The sequence below is a fragment of the Melanerpes formicivorus genome, unplaced genomic scaffold (assembly GCF_026170545.1).
Source record: "Melanerpes formicivorus ecotype bairdi unplaced genomic scaffold, bMelFor1.0.p_v2 SCAF_5, whole genome shotgun sequence".
Classification (NCBI taxonomy): Eukaryota; Metazoa; Chordata; class Aves; order Piciformes; family Picidae; genus Melanerpes; species Melanerpes formicivorus.
The window spans coordinates 14,417,817-14,441,596 of record NW_027142357.1 but is presented as its reverse complement, the minus strand read 5'-3'; the positions used below and the strand labels follow the sequence as shown (position 1 = coordinate 14,441,596).

Here is a 23,780-nt window from a genome sequence, read left to right as displayed (position 1 = left end):
CTGAAATGGTGCTTGAATCTCTTCTCTGATAACAAACCTGTCTGAAAATAACATCCTGAGACTTGTGGAAAAAAGGCAGGTGTTATTCCCCCCAGTGACACAGCACACTGATATTTCCAGTTTGGGCTCAAAGTATGTGAGTATGCACGTGTATAAATGCTGTGAAATCTATGAATGTATGTGTAAATGTGTACATCTTGGAATGACTACATCATGTACCAACTGTTAAATTTGTTCTGCTAAGCTAAAGCTTAAGTATCCTGTGTCACTGGATGATCTTGCTTGCATTTAAGGCTGGATTAAATGAAACTAATGTTAAGGTTTGCTAGTAACATAATTTGAATCTAGTCTATGTTGGATGGAATTCTTTCTGGTATAAGACTGTTAAAACCTCAATGTAAACTTAATGGTGTGTTTTCAGTGTAATCTCAGAGAAAGAGAGGAAAATTCAGCAAAAGGACTCTGCAAGAGAATTGAAAACAGCATAGTTTCCAGTATATTCTCACTTATACTAAGATTGTTGCTGGAGCTAATGAGGCTTCAAAACAGTTAGCACTGTCAAATCACAATGGAGTCCAGAGGATTTCAGAAAAACCTTTCTCAAAAAAAAGATGTGAGAACCTAAGACTCATCATACTGAGAGGCACAATGATTCACATTGCAAACCACACAATGTCTTACTAAATATTCATATGCTACAGAATTAAGACCATATACTTAATGTTGTAGAATGAATTGGAATATTTTGACATTGCTCAGAAAGACAGAACTATCTTTCAGTATTTATAGAAAAAGACAATATCTATAGAATAAGCTACTGATTCTGTCTTGGACGTGTATTGTGAGTTTTCTGCAGCAATAAGAGGAGATTTACTGGATGATAATTTTCTCAGAATGAAGGTGATGATTTTTAAAAAGCAGCCAACATGTTGATCATGTTGAATTCCATCTAGTTCTAGTTTGTTTTTCAGTTCAGATGGTGTCAGTGTGGGATTTTACTATGGAACTGAGAAAGCTTTAGCATGATGATCTGATGTTTGTGGAAACGCACAAGTGTAGGTTGTTTTTTTTTTTTTTTTGGTCTTCTTAATAAGGTCTTTGTCCTTGAAAGTTACATTCAGCTCAGTAGGAAATCTGGTTGCAGGGAGCTACAAGGATCAAACTCACCACTGTAAGATAATTGTTTAAAACATGTGCTGCTCTTCAGTGTGAAATCTTTAAACAAAACAGTTCTAGCTTGTGGCTGTTGCTACACAGACTGTATGCAGATAAGTCACAAATAGCTGAGCATATGTGTGGTGCAAGGTTAAAACAATAACAAGCAGGTCGAATCATTCAAACACTGGAAATCACTTTGACGCCAGGCCAAAAGCTTAGCTTGAGATGATATCAGTATGGGATAAAAAGAGGATAAACTAACAGGCTTAGCAGCCAGCTTGTTGGAGTCAGCATATAGTATCTATACTTCCAGCAGGAGAGCAGATGGTCATATATTTAAAGAAGCACCAGACAGGGAGCCAGGAGATCTGAATTCTATTCCCGGCTTTGCAGCAGTGTTCCTATGTCACCTTGGGGAGACACTTTTCCCCCCTTTTTCCTTAATCTTTTAAGTAGTGGAAATAATATTTGCTTGTCTCACAGGGCAGTAGAGAGGCTAAACTGATGCTGAAGAAATATTCTGAATCTCTATGAATAACATATGGAAGACCTGCAAAGTAAACTTCTTTGGGAGAAAGGACACCTCACGGTTTCATATGGCATGTTTGTGCCATATGTCAGTGACCTTTTCTTTCCCCATAGTGTGCTGTGCCTTTTTGCACACAGTATCCAAAGAGGGAATAAATGGATTAAGCTGCCTTGCACGTTTGTTAGAAAGATAAGCAGCCATCAGTAAGAACCTGACCAAGAGCAGACTTTACTACTGAGAGAGATGGTTTTTATGCCCAAGAGGGCAACAGGCTTGTTGAAGTTAACTGTTTGTCCCAAGATATTTTTGCATTGGTGGCAGAAAAATGTCTCTAATGGTTTTTATTCTGAGTTTAGCAGTGCTGCTTGCAAGCTGAACATTATGTACATGAATAAGTCTTGCCTTCTTTGAGCAAATCTTCTGGTGAAGTCCCCAAAAAAGTAATTTTTTTTTTTTTTAATTGGTGAGAAATATCCATGATTATTTGCACAGGACTTTAATCTAAAGCCCGTTAAAATCAACCAGACTTCAAAGGAATTTGAATCAAAGACCTAGTGAGCAACTGTCATTTCTTCAGAGTCCTATGCCCATTAAGTAAAATGACCCTATCTATCTTCATAACTATTTGGCATCATAGCAATAATGTTTTCACCACAGAATAAATAGCTTCTGCTTTCAGCTTGGAAGTCATGTGTATCCTGATCTGTTCCATTTGTGCATATCTTTTTTGTAAGGAAAAACAAAACAAAACAACTTCTGGTTTTTTCCTTTATTCCTCCATTTTTCTTGTTCCTAGATTCTGAGTCTCTGTCAAGGGACTGAACCCCCTCAATTCAATCTCATCAAAGGGCAAAAACAACACTGAGGAAGGCTCCAAAACATTACTCCACCTCACAGCAATGGTGGAGGCAAAGGAAGTAAAAGCAAAGGTTATCTGAGCAGATGTCCTGACTCTCAGATGTAGAATATGGTCTTCAACACAAGTTTGGTTTTGTAATTCCTCCCAAACTGAGCTTCTTCTAACCCTCTAAACTGAACTTCCTCCAGCTCTTCTGGAAGTCACTGTGGGTTTGGTATCTGCATGGAGGGAAATACTGATAATTTCCAGGTTCAGGCTGTTGAGCAGATTATAGTAAGTGGCAAGAAAATGGGAAGGGTCTGGGTGTCATTTATTAAGAAGAACACACTCTTTTTTTGCATGCATTCTGGTTTTGTGAGAACACACTTTTGAGTTAAGCCTTTACTTTTTTACACTGAGTTAGTTCTGCTGCCTGTTTTCTTGATGGCAGTCTTGGTAGTAATGGAAGAGGACTGCTTTGCTGAGAAATATTTACACAAATACCATCATTACAATTAGTGCCCATTGCATGTGTACACAAACAAACTGACTTGCTGGACTCTGTTCACCCCAAATCCACGCAGTTTTCTGCATTAAATCACCATGGGATGGCTTTAATCCAAGAGAGAAGTTGAGTGAAAAAATTTCTTTCTGTAGGACTGTGCTGTATGTCTAAGTGCAGTCTATTAAGGAAGAAATTAAACTGTTTACTCTTGATACATGAACTAAACAAAAAAATTTAAACATTTCAGATAGTAACAAGCCCACTGTTTTGAATATGTAATAAAAACAGTCTTTGTGACAGTGTAAATGGACAGTCTGTGGCCAGAGGCTGGTCTGGTTCAATTGAAGGCGGTTTGCATGAGGCTGATGTCCCCATCTTTTCCTTTTACAGGAATGTTGGTTCTTTCTTTCATGTCTTTCTTTTGGCTAGGCCAATGACATAACTGCAGTTAAGAAGTCCAAGAAATTCTCCACAAAGACATAAACACAGGAAAGAAAAAGGCAAAGACTGAGCTTGTTTTACCAATGTCCCCCTGGTTTTCCCATCCCTATGATTTTCATAAGCTTATCTTTATTACTTGCCATGGACCTTGCAGAATAACACTTTCTCTGATGACTAACAACTTTGTTATATATTTTCAAGAATTCAAAGGTGATATGTAGAATAATCCTTGTACCTCTTAGAAGAAGCTATGTTACTATTTATATATGTTTGTGTTTTGGTGTGGGTAAGAGAGATTTGAAAATCGTCTAGTGGTTAGGATTCGGCGCTCTCACTGCCACGGCCCGGGTTCGATTCCTTGTCAGGGAAGGAAACTTGGAGACTTGATAGGGTGCTTGGTTGCATGGTTTAGTTGATTAGGTGGTGTTGGATAATAGGTTGTTGATCTCAAAGGTCTCTTCCATCTTGGTTAATGCTATTCTATTCTATTCTATTCTATTCTATTCTATTCTATTCTATTCTATTCTATTCTATTCTATTCTTATCAGAAAAAGGCAGGACTATTTAAATTGAAGTTAATGATTCAACAAGGGCAGGCTCCCTCCCAGGATAGGTCTGGTTATACATTGTAAATGCATAAATGAATTGTTCAATCCAGATCTATCCTGCTCTTTAGTCCTGCACTGTTGTGGCTGGGTCCTTTACACAAAGATGAAGATTTTTCTTGGGATCATCTTTTCTCTGGGGATGCTAATTCCTGGAAAACTCAGCTTGAAATTGCCATATGACAGGTGAGTGTGAATGGGGTATCATGAAGAACTGTGCATGCAGTGAAATTCCCAGGAACTGTGTAAAAATAAAAGTAACTTAAGCAGTGCAGACTAGGGGTCATCCTGATGGAAAGCAGCACCATGGAGAAATACTTTGGAGTCCTAGTGGACAGCAAGTTATCCACGGGACAGCAATGTGTCCTTGTGACCAAGAGGGCCAATGGCATCCTGGGGTACATTAAAAAAAAAAAACAACAGTGAGTCTGGCAGGTTTAGGGAGGTTCTCCTCTCTGTCTACTGTGCCCTGAGAAAACCACACCTGGAATACTGCTTCCAGTTTTGGGCTACCCTGTTCAAGAGAGACAGGGATCTACTGAAGAGAGTCCAATGGAGAGCTATAAGGGTTACTGGGGGACTTGAACATCTCTCCTATGAAGAAAGACTGAGAGAGATGGGGCTGTTCAGTTTTGAGAAGAGAAGGCTGAGGGGGGATCTCACCCCTGCCTATAAATATTTTGGGGTGGGTGTCAAAATGAAGGTGATGTTCTCTTTTTGGTGGTGCCCAGTAACAGCACAAGGAACAAGAGACAGAACACAGGAAGTTCCACCTCAACATGAGGAGACACTTTACAGTGAGGGTGAGAGAACACTGGAAGAGGCTGCCCAGAGAGCTTGTGGAGTCTCCATCTCTGGAAAATTTCAAAATCCACCTGGATGCATTCCTTTGTGGCCTGCCTTAGGTGATCTTGCTTTGGCAGGGCAGTTGGACTTCAATGATGTCTAGAGGTCCCTTCCAACCCCTAACATTCTGTGATTCTGTGATTTGGTGATTCTGTAACATTTATGAACTGAAAATCTGCAAAAAGAATTACTAAGTAAGCTAGAAGCTTTATAAGCTTTTGAAAGAAAATGTAAAGAGTGGAAATGAAGAAAGAGTGATCCAAATCTAAGCCAACAAAGATATGGCCAGCCGTAGAAGACACAAAAGGCCCATCTAATGTACCTCAGGATGATTTTCTTCCATTATCTGAAATGCATTTGGCTTAGCTTAGCCTCTTTCATAATGAACTTTGAAATCAGATGCTGTAGGAACAAAGTAGCTTTTCTGAGTATAAAATGTGTGTGTGTGTATGACTGGGCAAAATTATCCAGTCATAAAAGACAGATGAGGTTATGTGGAAAAGATAGTGTCCCAAAAGAAGCTCACATACAGAACCTCTGTAGGAAGTATGAAATATTAACACAAAAAACCAAACCAAACCAAAACAACAAAACCCAACCAACCAACAACAAAAAACCACTAATGGAATTGGTCCAGACAATCTTCACTTCAAGGTGTTCAGAGAATTAGATTATCGCATTTTTTTATTGCTGATTAATGTTGTTCAAAAGTATGAAACATCTATTTTTGATGCCTTTCCCATCCTCCCTTCTGCTTCATAAGAAAATGAGTAATATAAAATTATGCTCTTTGCCTATCTAAACTATTTAGTTTAATTTACCCTCAACTTCACAAGAAATGATAGGTCATTTTTCCTTTACAGCAGCTGATATTGCTTGGTGCCATGGGTTAGCTGTTTGGGTGGGTTGGATTGATTGATGGGTTGGACACGATGATCTTGAAGGTCTCTTCCAACCTGGTTTGGTTTATTCTAATAAAGTATTCTAATATTTGCTGGAAGAGCAAAAATATAATGTGGATAGAGGCCAGCTATCTAAATATAACTGTGTACACAGAATTTTCTAAAGTAAGAAAAAAGTAGCTGAGTGATGAATGCCTGTAGACTGATTATATACCCAGAATACAGTTTCATAAAGGAGATAAAACCAAGCCATACCTACCACAAGTAAGTATCTTCATAGTATACCTATTCAATAACTCTCCTGGAAAAGCCCTTAGCAGAACATACAGAATCACTGCTTCTCTCTTTAGAATGTGCTTTTTCCCTTGGATAATATTTAATCTTCAGATTTGTATCGCTGACAGAGTCAGAACTTATCAGTTTCACTGAAGAGAATTCAACAGACCCTTTGTAATGCAGACTGTCCAAGTCTGAATCTATTGAATACTTGCATGGAGTCTAAACGCACACTCAATCAAATGGTCAGTGTGACACTGGGTTGGCAGTACCTCTACAAGGCAAAATGACTGAAAAAGCCCATTTTTGTTGTAATTTGCTCCACAATATATGAGCACCCAAGGAAACAGAGCTTGTGCTGAGAAGAGTTCTTTAGTTTGGTAAGAAAACTTAACTGTAGCACTAAAAAACAAACTGTTGTTCTCACATGGTCACATGGCCTGACTTTGTACTTCTCCACTGAGAATCATAGTCCATAATCATAAACAAGTGTGTGCTTTCTAATCTTAGTTTACTATTAAAAATCATTTCTCTCCACACTGGCTATTGTAAAAGGTTTATCAGTAAATAAGAGCTGGCCATCTGGCAGCAATCTGACTGTCTGGCATTTCTTTCATTTGGTGTAATTAAGACATAATGTCAATGAGGATAGAAAGATATTACAGGATATTGTTCCCCTTCCTGATAGACAAAGAGCAAAGCAAGCCTAGGCATTTAGAGAGAATAAACTCTGAACTGCAGCTGAGATGTTTATTCTCCTAGCAAAGATGTTTATCCTGCATCTACAAGGTTTATTACGAAGCTATCATGACTGTCGTACCAAATCATTAGCAATGCAAATGTAATCATTTTGCCCCATAGATGAGGGTCCAATAGTCACACTGCATCTCCTGAACCAGTAGTAAACAGTCCACTTTAACTATCAAGTTCTATGTTTCTCTGTCAGCAAAGGTGATATTTTTAAAAGAGATTTAAAAAACCCAAATGGTCATATTTTTCCATGGATAATGTGACTGAATAGTGAATTCTATTTGCATGTATATTATGCTGATAATTGCACATTTGTGTATGGAAGCACAAATGATAGCAGTTGTAGTTCAGATGATGAGAGCATAGTATATTGATGACCATAATGACCATGGCTTTAATAAAAAAACATGCAAAGCTTTAGCAATGAGAATTTCTGTTACAAAAGCTTTAAAATGCAAAATGTTCTCTTTTTTTGGTCTTTGTTGTATAAAGGGTCCAAGGCCCACTGAAGTCACTGAAGGAGACTGTCGAGTAGTAGCTGTTGGTTGTTAACAAACACAGACATTTCTTGAGTCCCCCAATCTATCCTATCAGTGGTGGATAACTGTTACCTCACCTCTGAGTAATGTTATCTAGTCATCAGAATCCACCTCTCAATATGAAACTCTTTCACTAGAAATGTCACACTGGCTATCAGTCCTTGCAAGTTGATGTGAATGAAAACTAAAAAGACATTATTAAAAAAAAAACAAAACAAACTAATTTTACAACAAATTGCATACAGAGAGATTCAAATTACAAACACACAGATTTGCTGTTTTCACGTTTCCAAAGGTTTTTGGTCTTTACTTTCAATATTTTTTTCAGATTAAGGCTGTAGTGAATGAAAATTTCACAGGGCCTTATGAAAATATATACTCAAATACTGGATCTGTGTGTCTTTTCTACAAATCAAAAATGATAGATCCTGGACAAGAAATATTTGTTTCCTGTGAATTTGAGTAATAATACACAGTTTTGGAGACTGCATTATTCTGTAATTCTGTGATTCACTATTTGTAGAATAAATCAGCTGTTCTCATGACAAGTAGCTCATGAACACATCAAGCTCTTAGCAGTATTCATTTATCATGGCTATCTAATGTTTTTGCAAGCTGAAATAGATCAACAAAGACTCAAGTTTATCTGGAATAATGGAATAATTCCTGAACAGGGTAAAAAAAAAGAATAATAAAAGGACATCTTATGTAAATAAATGGTTTGTTATATATTACTAATTATCTGGGTTTGGTCTTGGTCCTGCAAACATCAGGGCTCATGTGAGCAGTTGGTTTCAGTGAAGCTGGTATGATGAAAAAAAAATTGCCAGTGGCAAGGGAGCAGAGTCATACTAATGCTCTAGCAGCAGAAAACTCACATCACCTAGTCCTATTTGTAGTTAAAACATTCCAGTAATTCATTACTCCTATTCATCAGACATTTTTTTGGAAAGGTACTTGATTACATGTTCTGTCTTCCTTCTACATAAGAAAATATTTTCTTTTGGCTTATGAAATCACTGATACTTTAACAGACATTAAAACTGATCTAGTTCCTCTGCTCAATTTCTAGGGATCAGGTCTTGCATATTGTTCCAGAAACATTTCAACAAGTCCAGCATCTTCAGCATCTCTGTAGAAATTTATTGGTAAGAATAACCAAGTGTGCCCCCCAAAAAAAACCATACTGGGGACTTGGGCTGTAGAACAGATGGACACATACATTTGGACAGGAATGAAGGTTAAAGTAAACTTGAAAAAGCTTTACCTTACTTGCTTTTTCCTTGGTGCTGGGCAGAATTGTCCTTCCACTACCCAAAGGAATTTATGGGAAGAAGTTTATTTCTTTGCACAACTCTCTAAAGGTGCTGCTTCTTATTAGTTATGCCTGAGCCAATGCAAGCATTAAGCCTATGCTGCATGCTCTATGAACAGATGACTGGAGAATAGTTAAGGGGGGAATTTGAAGGGAAACTTCTTCCATTTATTGATATACATCTACTCTGTCTTATTTTTTTTTTTTTCTGATTCTGAAAACAGAGCTTGATGTGTACATTTCTTCTCTACACAGCTGGATTTGTGGAAACCCTTGCTGCCTCAAGATATCTGTGCTGGAGAAGACCTGCACATAAGGGTCCCAGCCCCTCTGGTGAAGGAGGTGAAAGACAGCTTAGATCAGCATATGATCTCTTACAAGTAAGCCCTCTAATTTTGTGATGGGAAAGACTTGCTCTAACAATCTTCCTTGCTGTCACAAAAGGACCTGCCCTGTTTAAATGAACAGTCAGCAAGTTCTGATGATAGGACCCAACCTTTGTTCCAAGTGCCTCCAATTTACCTTGACCTGCCCAATGCACAGATGCTATATATCCCTTTGGGTTTTAAAATCACATTCCTCTGTGCTCTCTTTGTCCACCTTCCAAGTAGCCTAGACTGTAAATTTGGAGCTGGGATGTGAGACAGGCCTATATATCTTGTTTCCTGCTGTTACTATCTCAGTGACAGAGGATGGCGCTTAGATGTATGACTGTTATTTTGTCTGAAGTCAGGAAGCCAAACCTGGTACAACCACCACTTACAAAAGCATGCTTTCCTCTTGAAAAGCATGAATATTTGAGCACAGGGTCCTCTGCCTTCCAGAGAACCCAAGGATTTAATCAGTGTTACTCTAGAGAAGTAGTTTGTAGCTCTCCTTTTCCCTTTTCCATCTTTTGCTGTTCCTCTGGTTTGCAGAAGAACCCTTTCAAAGTCAATATTCAGCCAGTTTCTTCAAAGTTGCAGGTTTCTACCCCTATCTCATACACACAAACCTCTGGTGACAATTTCCCAGGACCAGACAGCAACATTTCAGCCTGGTCCCTTTATCCCAGGACCCCACAGCACATACAGTTGGGAGCCAGAGGCTGCAAATGGCCTGAGATCACACCTACACATCCACACTTCCTCACTAGCTGCCACACTTCTACTTCCAACCAGAAGATCTAATCCAGATACAAAATTTGCTAATAAAGTCAAATGGAATTAAATAAGATCTATTCCTCATACAGTCATGTTTTCACTTGGAACTCACTTTTCCAGATAACCAGTAGCTAGCTCTATTATCATATAAACAATCTTGTGGCCATTCAAGGCTGTCAACAAATGTCTTGTGGGCATACACTGACATTTACCAACCAGAGATAAGTTAAAGAAGGACTAGTGCCACTTCAAAGATATTTAGAGTTAAAGCTGATCTTGACATCCTGCATCTTGCCTGACAAATTCTTTTTAGTAAGTGTGATGCCCTGACAACCAGAGTAGGAGAAAGGTGAGGTGGGAGCCAGTACAAATGATCCAGCATCACATTCAGGTATTGAGAACATAGGCAACATTCCAGAAGATATTTAACCTCTTATTTATATAAAGGCTCTATAATTTCTAATGGTTTCAAATTATTATAGTGGAAATTCAAACATTAAAGTGAAGTTAGGAGCTTACTTTTAATTTTTTCCTCTTGGACTGGGGCCAAAGCAGTATCTACCTTGCTTGGGGTTCCAGAAAGAAAGAGGTGGGTAATTTAAGAGTAAAGCTGAAATTTGGGCTTTATATTTCAAAGGGGTTGGAAGGACCATAACAATGTTAAAGTTCTTAGATTCAAAGTGGGAACCACCTTGTGGATGTGCAAGGAAGATAGCATGACAGTCAGGTATATAATGATAGAGACATGAATGACAAATCATAATCAGAACATCAATATTTTGACTGTGTCAGACTCTGGGATTTCAGTTCTCCAGAGGGCTGGCAAGGTACTTTCCGTGTGTGGTTTCCATTCATGGGAATTTGCGCTGCCTGAAATTTAGTTTGAAGTTCCTATGTAAATAAACATCAAAGCTCAGTGTGAAAGTCAGATGTATCTATTCTTAAAAGTTTCTTATGTGTAGTTTCCAGAATTGCCAATCAGTGCCACCGTCAGCAGAATAGCCTGTTAGTACTTGCAGTGTCGGAAATCAATCCTGTTTAAGCTACCTTTGCAATTGTTTTACTGCAAGCCTTTAGGACTACAGATTTGTAACAGTGTTGCAAGGCGTTGATTGCAGTGAGAAAGCACAGATCCAAAGCCCTCTGAAGCCAAGGAAAACATGTTGACTCTTTTGGCCATGGAATAATACCTGTGACATACCTATTTCTGAACTAATCTGTACTAGAATGCAAGCAGAGCTTGCATTCAAAAATGAAGGAAAGTTTTCTTCTGATTTTTGCAAATTGTAATGAGTACTTCAGTGAAGTTTTGCAAGTTGAAAATGTCTCCATAGTACAATGAAACACTACTCTCTTTTTTTTTTTCCCACTTTCCCTCCTTTTCCCAAAAGATGACATTTTAGAGTTTTTGCCCAGAAGCAGAAGTGGTGAAGTAAAAATGTCAATTTTGTTTGTTTGTTTCTTTCTTTGATTGTTTTTTTAGAAAATTGATAATGTTAAAAAAAATCTGGTAAATGAATTAACTTATTGTTAAAATCTCATTACTTCAAAGTTTTGTAGTAATTGTTAGGGATTGCTTTCTCTTCTATCTCCATTCTCCCCTTCCCTAGAGTCCTAATTCCTGATGTGCAGGAACTTGTGGATCAGAGCACGCCAGGGGAGAGGAGCAACCATAGACAGGTTCCAGATGGTTATGTCTACACTGAATATCATCCAATGGAAGAGGTAAAGAGCAATGCAAGTTGCTGCTCTTCTGCAAATGCCACAGTACAACACAGTACAACACTGTTCTTGCAGAAAGCTCAGCTGAAGTCAGAGGAACTCTTTCTGGCTTGTTTTCTTTGTAAAATCAATCCTTACTCTTTGACTAGAGTCTTGAGCTGGTTGATGTGAACATTGATTTTGATTAAATCCTCAGTTCCTCCCTGACCAAAACTTAAGTTCTCTGTGAGAAGTAGACATATTGTTTTGCAAATGATATTCTGGGGTTCAGTTGATTGGTTTGCTACCTTTCTGCCCTGTAATGCTTGGTTGTTATCTCTAGTATTTATCGACTTAAGTCCTAGCATCTTTGATACTGAACCAAATGTGAAGTGCAGTGTAATACAGTTTTGAAGATTAGATGGTATAACTCCATATCTGGTGAAGTCAATATGCTGGGATGGGCTTGTTGAATGAGATCTGAGATAGAGCATCAGTGTTGTATTGCTGTGATGTCATCTTTTATCACTTGGTGAGATATAAGCATGTCTTTGCTCAGAGGCAAGTGAAGGGCCTTCCATGAGGCTAAGTGATATCACAGATTGAAATAAGCTCTGAGGAAAATGCTGCTTGTCTAAGGATAAGAATACACTTTAATCTGGAAATGGAGATGAGAAAAAGAAGGAAATTCTCACTTTGGATAAACAATTCTGACTATTTCAGATTTATCAGTGGATGGTTCAGATTCAGACGAACAACAGTGAGCTGGTGACTCAGCACTACCTGGGAAAGACAGTTGAGAATCGAGAAATATACTATCTGCAGGTAAGGGAAAAACCTTAAAATTAATGAAAGCCATCTTCACAAAAAAAGCACGCAGGAGAAGAGAAGATTCAGATCTTTCCTAAGATAGTGCTCATCACAATACACTGAAATAATAGATCATTTTTCTTTTCTGTAGTACAGTAAGATTTGGCAACTTTCATATACACTATCATCATTATAACCTTGCTATTGCTACTATGCAGTGAAAACAACAAATTTAATGGAAGTTTTGTATAGAAATACAAATAAAACTGAAACCAGCTTGGCAACAGCAGTGTGTGAGGATAAAAAGTTTTATTTTGTTGGTTTTATTACTTTTATAGCATATTACTTTTATAGCATATAGCCTTTCTGCTCTGAGTATTCCATGATATTTTTATTGGATGTTCTAGTAAAAACCATAGTCTTAATAATTGAGTTAGTTATTGTCTAATCTGTTCCTATCACTGAGCAAAATTAGATTCCTTGCTTTTTTGTGCTTTTCATTCTGAAAAGAAAAAATCCTGAAGTAAGAACCAGTCCTGTGAGTGAGTAATATAAATTTAAAAGGAAATATTGTATTGACACTCCTGCACAACAGACACTTTAAAACTCTTGCCCTGCAATACTAGGGAGATGAGGCTATTAGGAAGTAGAACTTGTCATAATGATGTCTGTAATTATAATCATCTCAGAAAGCTCAACAGCAAATCAAGGCACATCCTTTTCTTTCTGTATTATGCCAGGCTATTTTATTCTAATGGTCATTTTTACTCTTTCTCAGATCAGTCAACCATCAGATAAAACCAAAAAGATTGTTTGGATGGACTGTGGGATTCATGCCAGAGAATGGATCTCTCCGGCCTTCTGCCAGTGGTTTGTGAAAGAAGTGAGTCCTCACTTTTCCACTTTAAAAATTCATATAGCTTTGGATACTTTCTTCTGCATTGTGGTACCAAGAATTATGCTTTTTCCTTTAAAATATGGTTTTCAAAATTAGTACATAGTACAGATACCTGTGGAGACTGAAGTCCAAATCCCAATTTGAGAAGAGATATGGGACAATATTTGTTAATATCTTGTTTCCTCCACTTGAACTGATCCCCAAACCACTGAACTTGATAGCAATCTCTCCATTTCCCACTTTTGGCTTTTGGATTAAGCCTCTCTGCATCACAAAGCCACAGTCCTTCTGGAATAAAGCAACCCAAAAATGTTCCACCTGTAATGGAGTACCTGGAGTGTAGGTATGCCATCATAGGGCTTTCATACCTGCAAGACTCTATCCACATGCAGTACACTGTAACTGCCTACATTGTCACTTTGTCAATGGCAAAAGTTAGATATCTCAACCTATCTGGAGATAAGTAGATCCTATACACCATGGTGATATCCAGGAGTGAATGATTCCCTGATGATAGCTCTAAACTAGCTCTTTCCAGTTATTCCCACTAGAGACTCTACTCGATCCTCTGTGTTTTTTCTCTGCAGATTCTTCAAAATTACAAATCTGACCCACAGATAAGCAGATTTCTGCAGAATTTGGACCTCTATGTCTTGCCAGTCCTCAATATTGATGGCTACATGTATTCCTGGGAAAAGGCAAGTAATCATAGTCTAAGAACTAGATTGAAAGTTAGATGTGTGTATCATGTTTTGTTAATTTAGATAAAATCACAGTAATTATATTTCAACAAAGAACAATGACAGAATCATTACTCACACAAATCCTCTTACAGCGTAGAGGTTTTGGTTCTTCTGGTAAATCAGCAGTCATTTGAGATTACAGGGCTAAAAATTCCTAGCAAATATCATGAGACCTGGGAAAAAAGAAGGACAAAAGCACAGGATCAATCACTTTTGGGTTGCTACCCTGCTAACAGCTCGAGCCTTGTTGATTGAGTTAAGCATGCCTGGATGAGTCAGCCAGTCTTCCCCAGAGATCTGAACGAGCAGATGGGTCTAAGCACCTTTGCAGCACAAGAGAACTGGTCAAATATTGGGCTGCTTGACTTTGAAACTGTCCAAGGTTGAGCCTCCGGCTGAGGACCGAATGTAGAATTTACCCCAAAGGAGTACAGAAAAACACTCACATGGAACTGGGAGTTAAATAGACATAATGTTTACAAAAGTAAACAAAGTAGAAAACGCACTAAGGGAAAAGGACACAAACAGTCAGAATTGGGGACGGCCTAGGCCCCCCAAGACTAGGCCTGAGGTAGGCCCTGTGACGCAGCAGAAAATAGATTCCGGCCAGCCAGGCCTCCCTCCACACGGCCGAAAGCGACAGCACCAGCTGAGAGCTAAAATGCATGGTGTCAAGAGAGAGCTGACTGGAAGCTCTGTTCCTTATATAGCAATAACACAGGAAAGGGAATGGGATAACACTACAACATCCGGGGCCTCCCTCTGGGGACTTCACACTCTTTGGGGGAGTTTCCTCTCTATGGTACACCAGCTAACCCTCAACTGACAAAAGAAACAGGGATGCCCTCACAAACAATCTCCCTTTTCTCACATGGAGGATAATGCAAAATGTTGGTCTTCAGTGAGTCTCACCATGCTTCCAGGCTCCTGGGCTCAGTTGAAACACCTTTTAATGCAGGACCTCAGCATGGCCCCACAGGCTTAGCCTACCACCATGTGCATCCTGCTGTCTCCCACCTTGCTCCCTGGCAGGTTTAGGGCACACTACACACTGCGCTTGCATGCAGAGGTAATTCAGCTCATACAGGAAGTGTGGTGAGGTCTGCAGAGAACTAACTATAGCAGTGAATATAGTGAGGAACTATGGAGCAGCGGCAAGATTAGCTGACAAAAAAAGCATTCATCTTCTTGTATCTGAAACAAGCATAAGTTCAGCTATCATCTCTTGGACACAAAGGTATCCCTCACAATGCCAAGTATTTCTAAGAAGTACAACACTGCATGAAAGCAGTTGAGTGCTACAGTGTTTTTCAAAGCTTGGGAGACTTGAGGTTCATACAGGCTTGTGGAAGATGACAGCCTGGTTGTAGTCCATAAAAAGTTCCATCAAGAAGCTTTATTAGCCTTATACATAGGTGCTTGTGTTATGCAGTATACAGAGGTCTAAAATAAAGAAGTCTTTACACCATGTTATCACTAGGTCCTATGCAATACTGAGTTGTTATGTAAATGAAGTTCCTTTTGATTAGGACCGTCTTTGGAGGAAAAACCGTTCTCCACAGATGAATGGCACCTGCTACGGGACAGATCTGAACCGAAACTTCAATTCCTCCTGGGGCAGTAAGTTTCAAGTACTTCAGATCATCAACACAAATGTAAAACAGGAGTAATAACTAGTCTCTGAAATAAGATGAGGTCGTATAAGAAAGGAATACTCATCTTGTTGTCATCAAAATCTATGTAAATATGAAAACCTGGTTTGTAAAAATATTAAGTCATTGACTTTCAACTGGCATTTACTTTTGTGAGCAGAAAATTGCTGCTAATATAACTGTACCCCTAATTTACTGCATCAGCAAGCATCAGCTCTGGGCAGCAGTGCTAGGAGTTAGTCACTTAACAGCCAGGATTTGTGTTTGCCATGAATTTCAAGGAGCCCCCAAAGCTTCCTAGGCAGGTGGAACACTGTGGTGGTGCAGATTGTTTTCATTGCTGGCAGCCAGTAAATATGTGTTAAATACTTCAGTCTTGTAGCAAATTTTAGTTGCTACCAACAGAGTAAAATGTTAAAGTCCCACTGAGCTGTCTAGTCTCCCTGCCCACATAAACACACGCCTTAACACTCTGAGGTAAATTTCCCTGTTCCATCTGAACTGGTGTTCATGTGTTTCTCCTTTGATTCACTTTTTGTATTCCTCTCCAGCTGTTGGTGTTTCTTACAACTGCAGCAGTGAAGTATTCTGTGGAACTGGACCAGAATCAGAGCCTGAGACAAGAGCTGTGGTTCAGTTTATTGAACAGAAGAAGAGTGACATTTTGTGTTATTTAACAATACACTCTTATGGACAGTACATCCTCACCCCTTATGGCTCAACAACTGAACCTCCAAGTAACAGTGAAGAATTGGTAGGGCAAAACATTCATCTTCTATGCTTGTAGAGAGCAAGTACAGGTAGAAGAATGTGGCACAAATGTATTTGCCCTCTTGCCTTTCCTCCAGAGGAGATAGGCTTATTTAAGGGATTCATTCCCAGAGTTGTTGACACTCTGCACAGTATCATCAAGTTTTATTCACCTCAGAATTATTCTTAACCCTTCATTTTAAATCAGGAAAATTGAACTACTGCAGACAGGGTTACTGTGACACAAAGTAAGTGGAGAAAAGCACCAAGTTCTTTCTGCACACAAGAATGTGCTTGCACTATTGGATGCCAGCACATCATACGCACATAGTTGTCACAATACCCAGAAAGGGTATTCCAAACGTGCTCACTAGGAGAATGGGAGCAAAATAGGCACCTGCTGCTTTGTTACTTGTCCCTTCAGTTTATGAATTTTCTAACATGACTTCATTAACATGAGTATCTATGAACATTCCAATAGCTGGAGCAGTAGTGAAGAGCATGAAGAACTTGGATTCAGACTCCATATGAGTCATTGGAGAAGTCATTTAGTCTGTCCATGGTTCAATTTCTAAAGATGGTGTGATACAGAATCTATGGCAATATAGCAAGTGTAAGGGATCAATCACTGCTCCAGTCAGCATCAGTGTTAAAGAGCCTATTCTCAAAAATGCAGCCCTCTAGCTTTACAACAAGGCAAGTATCTTCTCTACCTAATAGCAGAGACATTATAAAAATGTAAAGATAATTTGCATTTTAAAAAATCAAAGCAGGTTTGCCCAAACATTTGTAATAGGTTTCTCTAAAGTTCTGAACTAATAATATTAAGACTTAAAGGTGATCATACATAAATGTAAAACTGAAGAAAGTTTAGGTCCACTCTAAATAATTGCCAAATATACTGACACTGATGACTGATGCCTGTTTTGAACTTACAGATACTTGTTGCAGAGCAAGCAGCTTCTGCACTGATGGGAAAATATGGCACCGACTATCAAGTAGGACCAACCTCTTTAATTTTATGTAAGTTTCTTTACATTACCCTTTGATTGCCTGTTTTTCAAAGAAGAAAGTCATTCTTGTGTCACAGGCGTCAGCAGGTACTGTTCTGGTATTTCTTCTTTGAGTAATATTTAATGGACTGGTCTGTTGGAACACCTAAGTAGCAGCATTTAAATACAGGATAACACTGTATATTATAAAGCTGACTGCAGGAAGGAAGGAGGCATTGAACAGAAGCTAGTTCCTACATGAATTCCTCACAGATACATCACAAGGGACAGAAGGACATTAGTGATAGATCATCCTGGCCCTGCTGAAGTCAGCAGCAAAACTCCTATTTGTCTTCACTGGAGTCAGGCAAAAATTAAAATCCTCATCAGGTCTGTAGTTACTCCCTCAGACATTATCACATAGCAGCTTCTTGCAGTTCTCTGTGAAATACATTGGTTTCAGCCTCTTTCCTAATAGGCTGGATAGCCACATAACCAACACACCAGTTGACAGTCTTTACATAGAGGACTAGAGAGCCCTAGAGACTGTCTGGTAAATCCAGTCTTTTCCTAATAAGCAATAAGTTATGCTAGCCACTCAGAACAGTGAGTAGCTGGCTCCAGTACCCATATGGTTTTGCATATTCATAGCATGTCTCTGTGCCAGTTCCTGAGTCACGCAAGTCACCTACTGCAAGAGCAATGTGGATTAAGTATGAGGTATCTTGTCCATGCCTAGGACTGCATTTTGCCATGACTTGTATTTATACTGCATAGGTAAGAAAAAACATCTACGAGGAAGATGAACACTGATATGGGGAGTAGGAAGAAAAATTTCAGACATGATCAAAATGATGCTTAAACATAAATATTCAAAGACATTCTAGGCAGTGACAGAGCAGGAAATGAAGCACCAGAACAGAGAAATGGGCAGTCTCTCTTGTACCCCACACTAATCACAGAAAAATGTTAAAAACATGGAAACCCTAGAACTCATCTCCTGCTTTCGTACTATACCATCTCATGGAGAGTTGTTTCACTTAGGAAACTCTGTGGAAGGCTTTTAGTATAACTAAGAATTGCAGCACTTAGAAACTCTGCCCTCCACATCAGAGTGATATACAGATACTGTTTAGTTCAGGGATTCTGGTATAATCTTGCATTGACTACAGCAAAAAGTATTTTCAAAAACCATGCTTAATGCCTACATCTCCCCTCTGCTTTTAAATTCACAGACAGTAACTCAGGCTCTTCACGGGACTGGGCTCACATGATTGGCATTCCTTTCTCTTACACATTTGAACTGCGAGACAAGGGTACTTATGGATTTCTTCTACCTTCTGACCAGATCCAACCAACATGTGAGGAGACTATGCTGGCTGTGAAAACTATCATAGGCTATGTTGATCAGAAGTACTTCCCAGATGGGGCTGCTATGCTGACCTCTGGCATTAGCCTTTGCCTGAGCCTTTGCCTGAGTGTTGTACTTACATGGACTGCTTCTTAAAAATGACTTAGAGAACCCAGCAGAAGACTCCCATGCAAAGCATACTGTCCCTTTGAAAAGACAAAATTACATGAGCAGAGGAACCAAGGGTTGAATACTTCAATAAAAAGTTCATACCACAAAATACAGGCATCCACTTGTTGTTTTGATAGCTCTGTTTTAGGGAAGGAGGAAAGGATAAATAGCTGTGTCACTTTCCCAAGTTCACTTGCTTGCTTCATAAGAAGCCATCATAAGTACACATGAGGAAAGAATATTACTACTCCCTGTTTCATGTTTTCAGGGGCTCATCTGAGCCTATAGAACCCTTCCATCAGTTACAGTCTTGCTCTGTCACAATTCTCCCCATGCTTGACCCTGATGATTCTTCAGTCTTGCGGGCATTAGCAGGACATATATGAGACACAAATGTTCCCATTTCCCACTACAGATAATTGGATGGCTTCCTTAATATCCACTTCCCTTCCCTTAAGTGTAGGATTTACCAGGAAATATGGGCCCTTGAATGCTGGTAGTGAAAGCTCATAATCAGGCAATCGCCACCAGCAGCCTCAAGAAGCTGAAGAGTGGAGCTGGTGCAAGCATGTGTGGACAGACAAGAAGAGTGGCCCTGTCACTTCCATGCAGTCAGGCTAGTGAAGATAGAAACTGCCCAAATTTTTCAAAAATACAAAAAGGAAAAGGAAAAGGAAGATAAGGATGAGGTGCTACTCCTACAGTACAGAGCAGAGACCAATTTCTTTGCATCATCAGCTTCACATCCTCAACTCAAAATTATATAACCAGTGGCAACAAATACTCTCCTAGGGTCAGACTCCTCAGGGATTTCATTATAGGTGGTACATTAAAAGAATTCTCTTTGCAAAGGGGTGCCTTCCCTACCAACCACCTTAATCCTCTGGGGATGATTCTGCAGAGACTGGAACCTGGTTGCATGGCTGTCCACCACTTGTGGGAGCCTGCAGCCTGCAGGGACTTGCCTGGGCTCTTCATGCAAAGCTGGAAGCTATGTGGAGTGCCTGAGAAAAGGTTCTCATTCAGCCCAATGAGCAAGGATTCGCCACCTGAGGAGCCACTTGAAAGGAAACTCGAAGGAAAGAGGTTCTGGTTTGCTACAGCCAACACCAAAGGGTGAAGGGCACTCATTGAAATGGAGACCTATTTTAGCCTGTATTTTGTCTGCTTTTACGTACAGGACTCCTATATCCCAGAAGGGGATCCACCAGGCTAGGCTATTACAGGTAATAGCACACTTTTGTTTGGTTGGTTTGGGGTTTTGTGATAGAAAATAAAGAGCCCAGGGGAAAAAAAAACAATGAAATCTCCAATTCTCTTAGCAAATTCCAATTGAAAATGGAAAGTATTCTAAACAGAGATTTTGAACAAAATATTTCCCATTTCGAGGAAGAGAATGAAGTTTCCCCACCCCCCTGCTGACTGCTTCAAGATTAGTGATGGTGAATGCAGATTAAGAGCCAGAAAGCTCACACATAAAGAAGGACTTTGGGAAGATGGAAATATTACTGCCCTCAAGTTATAAAGTGCAGGTACAGGAAAACTCAGTAATTTGACTAAGATCTCATAGAGGGTCCATGGAAGAACCTGGAAAATTCTTTTGTCTAGTTCTTTTCTAGGGCTGCCAAGAGAAGGATACATATCAGTTGACCATGATATTGTTTAAAAAGAAAAGATAAACCCCACAGTTGTTTTTCCAAAGTACATCTTATTGTCATTCTGGCTGTAGCATTAGACAACAAATCTCAGCTCCTGTATTCACTCTCCACAAATTATTACCAACTGCTGTAGCTAAATCTAACTCCTGCAGGTGCCCCAGCTCATAGTCCTTGCAGACCAACCATTTACAGTGTGATCTGTCTCTTGCTGGGCTCTGTGGCAGAAGGTGTCACTAATTAGCACTTCTCACAGGATCATCACTCCCCAAACATGTTTAGTTTAGGATGTCACTTGTAAGCCTTTGTATTTGTATATTGTGTCTTTGGAACCATAAGAAATGAGAGAAGTCCATCTGGCTTGTGACTCTGAGCTGTCATTAAGCAAGTAGGGTTTGACTACAAGTATTTGGTAGCCATTTGCTGGCAAATGGCAGTGAAGCCCTCCAGTGCCACCAGCAGCAGATGGCAGTGCCGTCTGGGGACTGGTGCCCACACGCTCACCTCACCAAAGCCAATCTAAGCTTGGGCTGCCACCAAGCGCTTTCCAAAACTAACCCATGACTACACTGCTACAAAATTCTGCCAGCCAGGGCTTCTTTAGTGGATTCAGAGACATTGCACTGCCTAGAACCAGGAAGGAAGAGAACTGTTCTTACTTATCTTGGATATGTTTTGAAAAAACAGTTTATCACTACAAGATACAACTAAGTGTGTCCCAAAGTTAATTTGTATGTGGACTGGCTCTGTCCTTCATTATCTCCTCCTGTATTAATCACCATCAGGCAGGGGAAGATACTCCTGCATATGGCACCTAGGCAGGGGGATGAAGGGAGATTTAGCCTCCAGCATTCTCAGCAGTCAAGAATCATAGTAGTAGAGAGGAAGATTTTGCCAGAAAAGAAACGAGATATTTGGCAATATTAATCTCAAAGTCTGCTATCATCAGCACACTGATCATCCCTGGGCTTACATCTCTGCCATCAATGACTCACCCACTTTGCATAGTGAAACCACAAATGAAGGTTTTGTGGAAGCAGCACCTTGTCCCATTGCCATTGCAGAACAGCCACCTTGCAATGAGTTCCTACAGCCCCTTTTAGAAACTATCGTTGCACAAGCAAGCCACAACCACTAAAAAGCCAAGGCTGCAGCAAACTGATCTCTACAAGCATTACATGGGCTCTATCTTCCCAAGCTGCTGACTTCTCTGTGTAGCTTTTATGCTTGTAAAAGAGTGATATGTATGGCTGACAAAAAACACTACAGAGAGGGTGGATTTTATCAACTGTGTTTTGCAAAGGAAAATGTTAAAGAAAAGCATAATATGGATGTTTCTACTGTAGCTTCCTTTATTTCAATAATCCATTGCCTGTTTTCTCTCTCCTGCATTCCTTTGCTGCTTTCTCTGACCCTTGTCAGGTTCTGCTTTATGATGAACTATACAGAGAGCCGCAGCCTAATTTCATAGAATCACACAGGTGCAGGATCATACATTCGTTGCTGTTGAACTTGATATGGTTCTTGCTAGCCCACTCGTTTAGCCTGTCCACATCTTCCTGGATGGTGGCTCTCCCTTCTTGAGTGTCAACCTCCCCACTTGTTTTGGTGTTGTCTGCAAACTTACATAGGATGCTCTTGATCCAAGCACTCATGTCACTTATGAAGATACTAAACGGTGTTGGGTCCAATATCGATCCCTGAGGGACCCCTCTTCTGACTGGCTGCCAGTCTGAGATAGAACTCTTGGCTACCGCCCCAGGTACTGCCTGTCAGCCAGTTCCCCACCCACTTCATGGACCACTGATCTAGGCCATAATGTGTCATAATCCTACTGTGATAACAGTAGGAATAGGCAAAACTTTAAGCTATCATGCAAAGCTAAAAGATTCTTTTGTTCATTGTTGTTTCTCCACAATAATTTTACCAAGACCAATGCCTCTTCCCTTTCTTTCCTGGAGTTAAACACCCATACTATGTTTGCTTTATTACATAATTAGCATTGCAAAGGATTAATCACTTTTGGTCATTCAGGTTATTGAATAAAAAGGGCACCCCTGTTCTGAGTAACAGTGTTCTATATTATCCTTGTTATCATTTTGTTTGCAGTACAAAAATAAAGATTGAAGAAAGAGCCGTCAGTGATCTCATTCCATTTCATGCAAGGAGCTCCTCTCTCTGTTAATTTCTCCTCCATGCTATGTTAATTTGATACAGTCCTCAGGCTCCTAACAAGTTAGCATCTCTGCCCTCATTAAGGAAAGCAGAGAAATCACAGGGGAACTATAATATTAAATGAATGTGTGTAGCCTCATTTCTTAGAGCATCATATGATGGAAGAGCAAAAACCTACAGTTTTGAAGGCAGTGTGGAAAACATCTCTGTCAATTGACCTTTCTAAGGAAGCACTTGCAATGCAAGCTGTTGCTGCCTGATAAACTGCTTATGCTCCAGAAACCCACTCAAATATTATTATTTTGTGCAGATTCTATTCTAAGTGGAACACTCTCAGTTTTGACCCAAGGTACATCCCATCACAGCTGTGCTCTGTTGTGTGGGAATGCTTCAAATGAAGGTGCTGTAATTTAGGGAGAGGTGGTTAGGATTGCCTAGTACCACCTGCAATAGAAAATCCCTAGAGGAGGGAGAGAATTTGTGAAAATGATGGAAGTTTATTGTGCTGACAAAGATGTAAGTAACACCAGCTTTAGCAGTGGGAAGGAGGAAAGGGGTAGGTCACAGATGAACTAATAATGTCATTTTCACTAGCTTTAGCTTCTTCTGCATGAGTGTCTAAAAGAGACAGCCCTTGTTTTGAAAATACAAACTCTTCCTGTTCTCAAATATCCATACCTGGAGAGGGCTGATCAGGAAAAGGATTACCAATGGGTGTTACTTAGCTCTGACCAGTGAGGCACAGGGCAGAAGAACTAAAACTAATGAGGAAGATACTGACCACAAGCATAACCAGACAGCAAGGAACACAGGATTAGGCAGCACACTCTGTGATAATTAGGTGTAAAAGTCTATTTGCCAGAATCAAATAATAGAAGTTTCCATTCTGAGACTGCAGTACCGGGACTTTTTGGGTCATTTACTGCTAGTGCAGGGCAGGTCAACAAATTGGTTGTGGTAAGAATGCCCCGTCCACTTCTATCACCTAACACATAAGTAAGTTTGTGTTTAATGTCTGTGTTCCTAGTTTCTAAAT

General features: G+C 39.7%; 1 protein-coding gene across 1 annotated transcript; it reads left to right on the top strand.

Annotated features, from left to right (window-relative positions):
* Positions 1-4,161: 4,161 nt before the first annotated feature.
* CPO (carboxypeptidase O) lies at positions 4,162-19,023 on the top strand. Its single transcript, XM_068138337.1, has 11 exons — positions 4,162-4,262; positions 8,462-8,537; positions 8,960-9,084; positions 11,457-11,571; positions 12,271-12,372; positions 13,136-13,240; positions 13,843-13,953; positions 15,528-15,618; positions 16,202-16,404; positions 17,339-17,423; positions 18,628-19,023. Exons 1-11 carry the CDS (start codon positions 4,183-4,185, stop codon positions 18,897-18,899), a joined length of 1,365 nt encoding a protein of 454 aa, XP_067994438.1. The 5' UTR covers positions 4,162-4,182; the 3' UTR covers positions 18,900-19,023.
* Positions 19,024-23,780: the final 4,757 nt, after the last annotated feature.

What these genes read in the sequence shown, in the direction of transcription:
- CPO (XM_068138337.1), top strand. Translation starts at nt 4,183, where the DNA reads ATGAAGATTTTTCTTGGGATCATCTTTTCTCTGGGGATGCTAATTCCT. An exon ending in ATCTCTGTAGAAATTTATTG is followed by an intron (nt 8,538 to 8,959) that starts GTAAGAATAACC and finishes TTCTCTACACAG; the next exon opens with CTGGATTTGTGGAAACCCTT. An exon ending in ACCAACCTCTTTAATTTTAT is followed by an intron (nt 17,424 to 18,627) that starts GTAAGTTTCTTT and finishes TTAAATTCACAG; the next exon opens with ACAGTAACTCAGGCTCTTCA.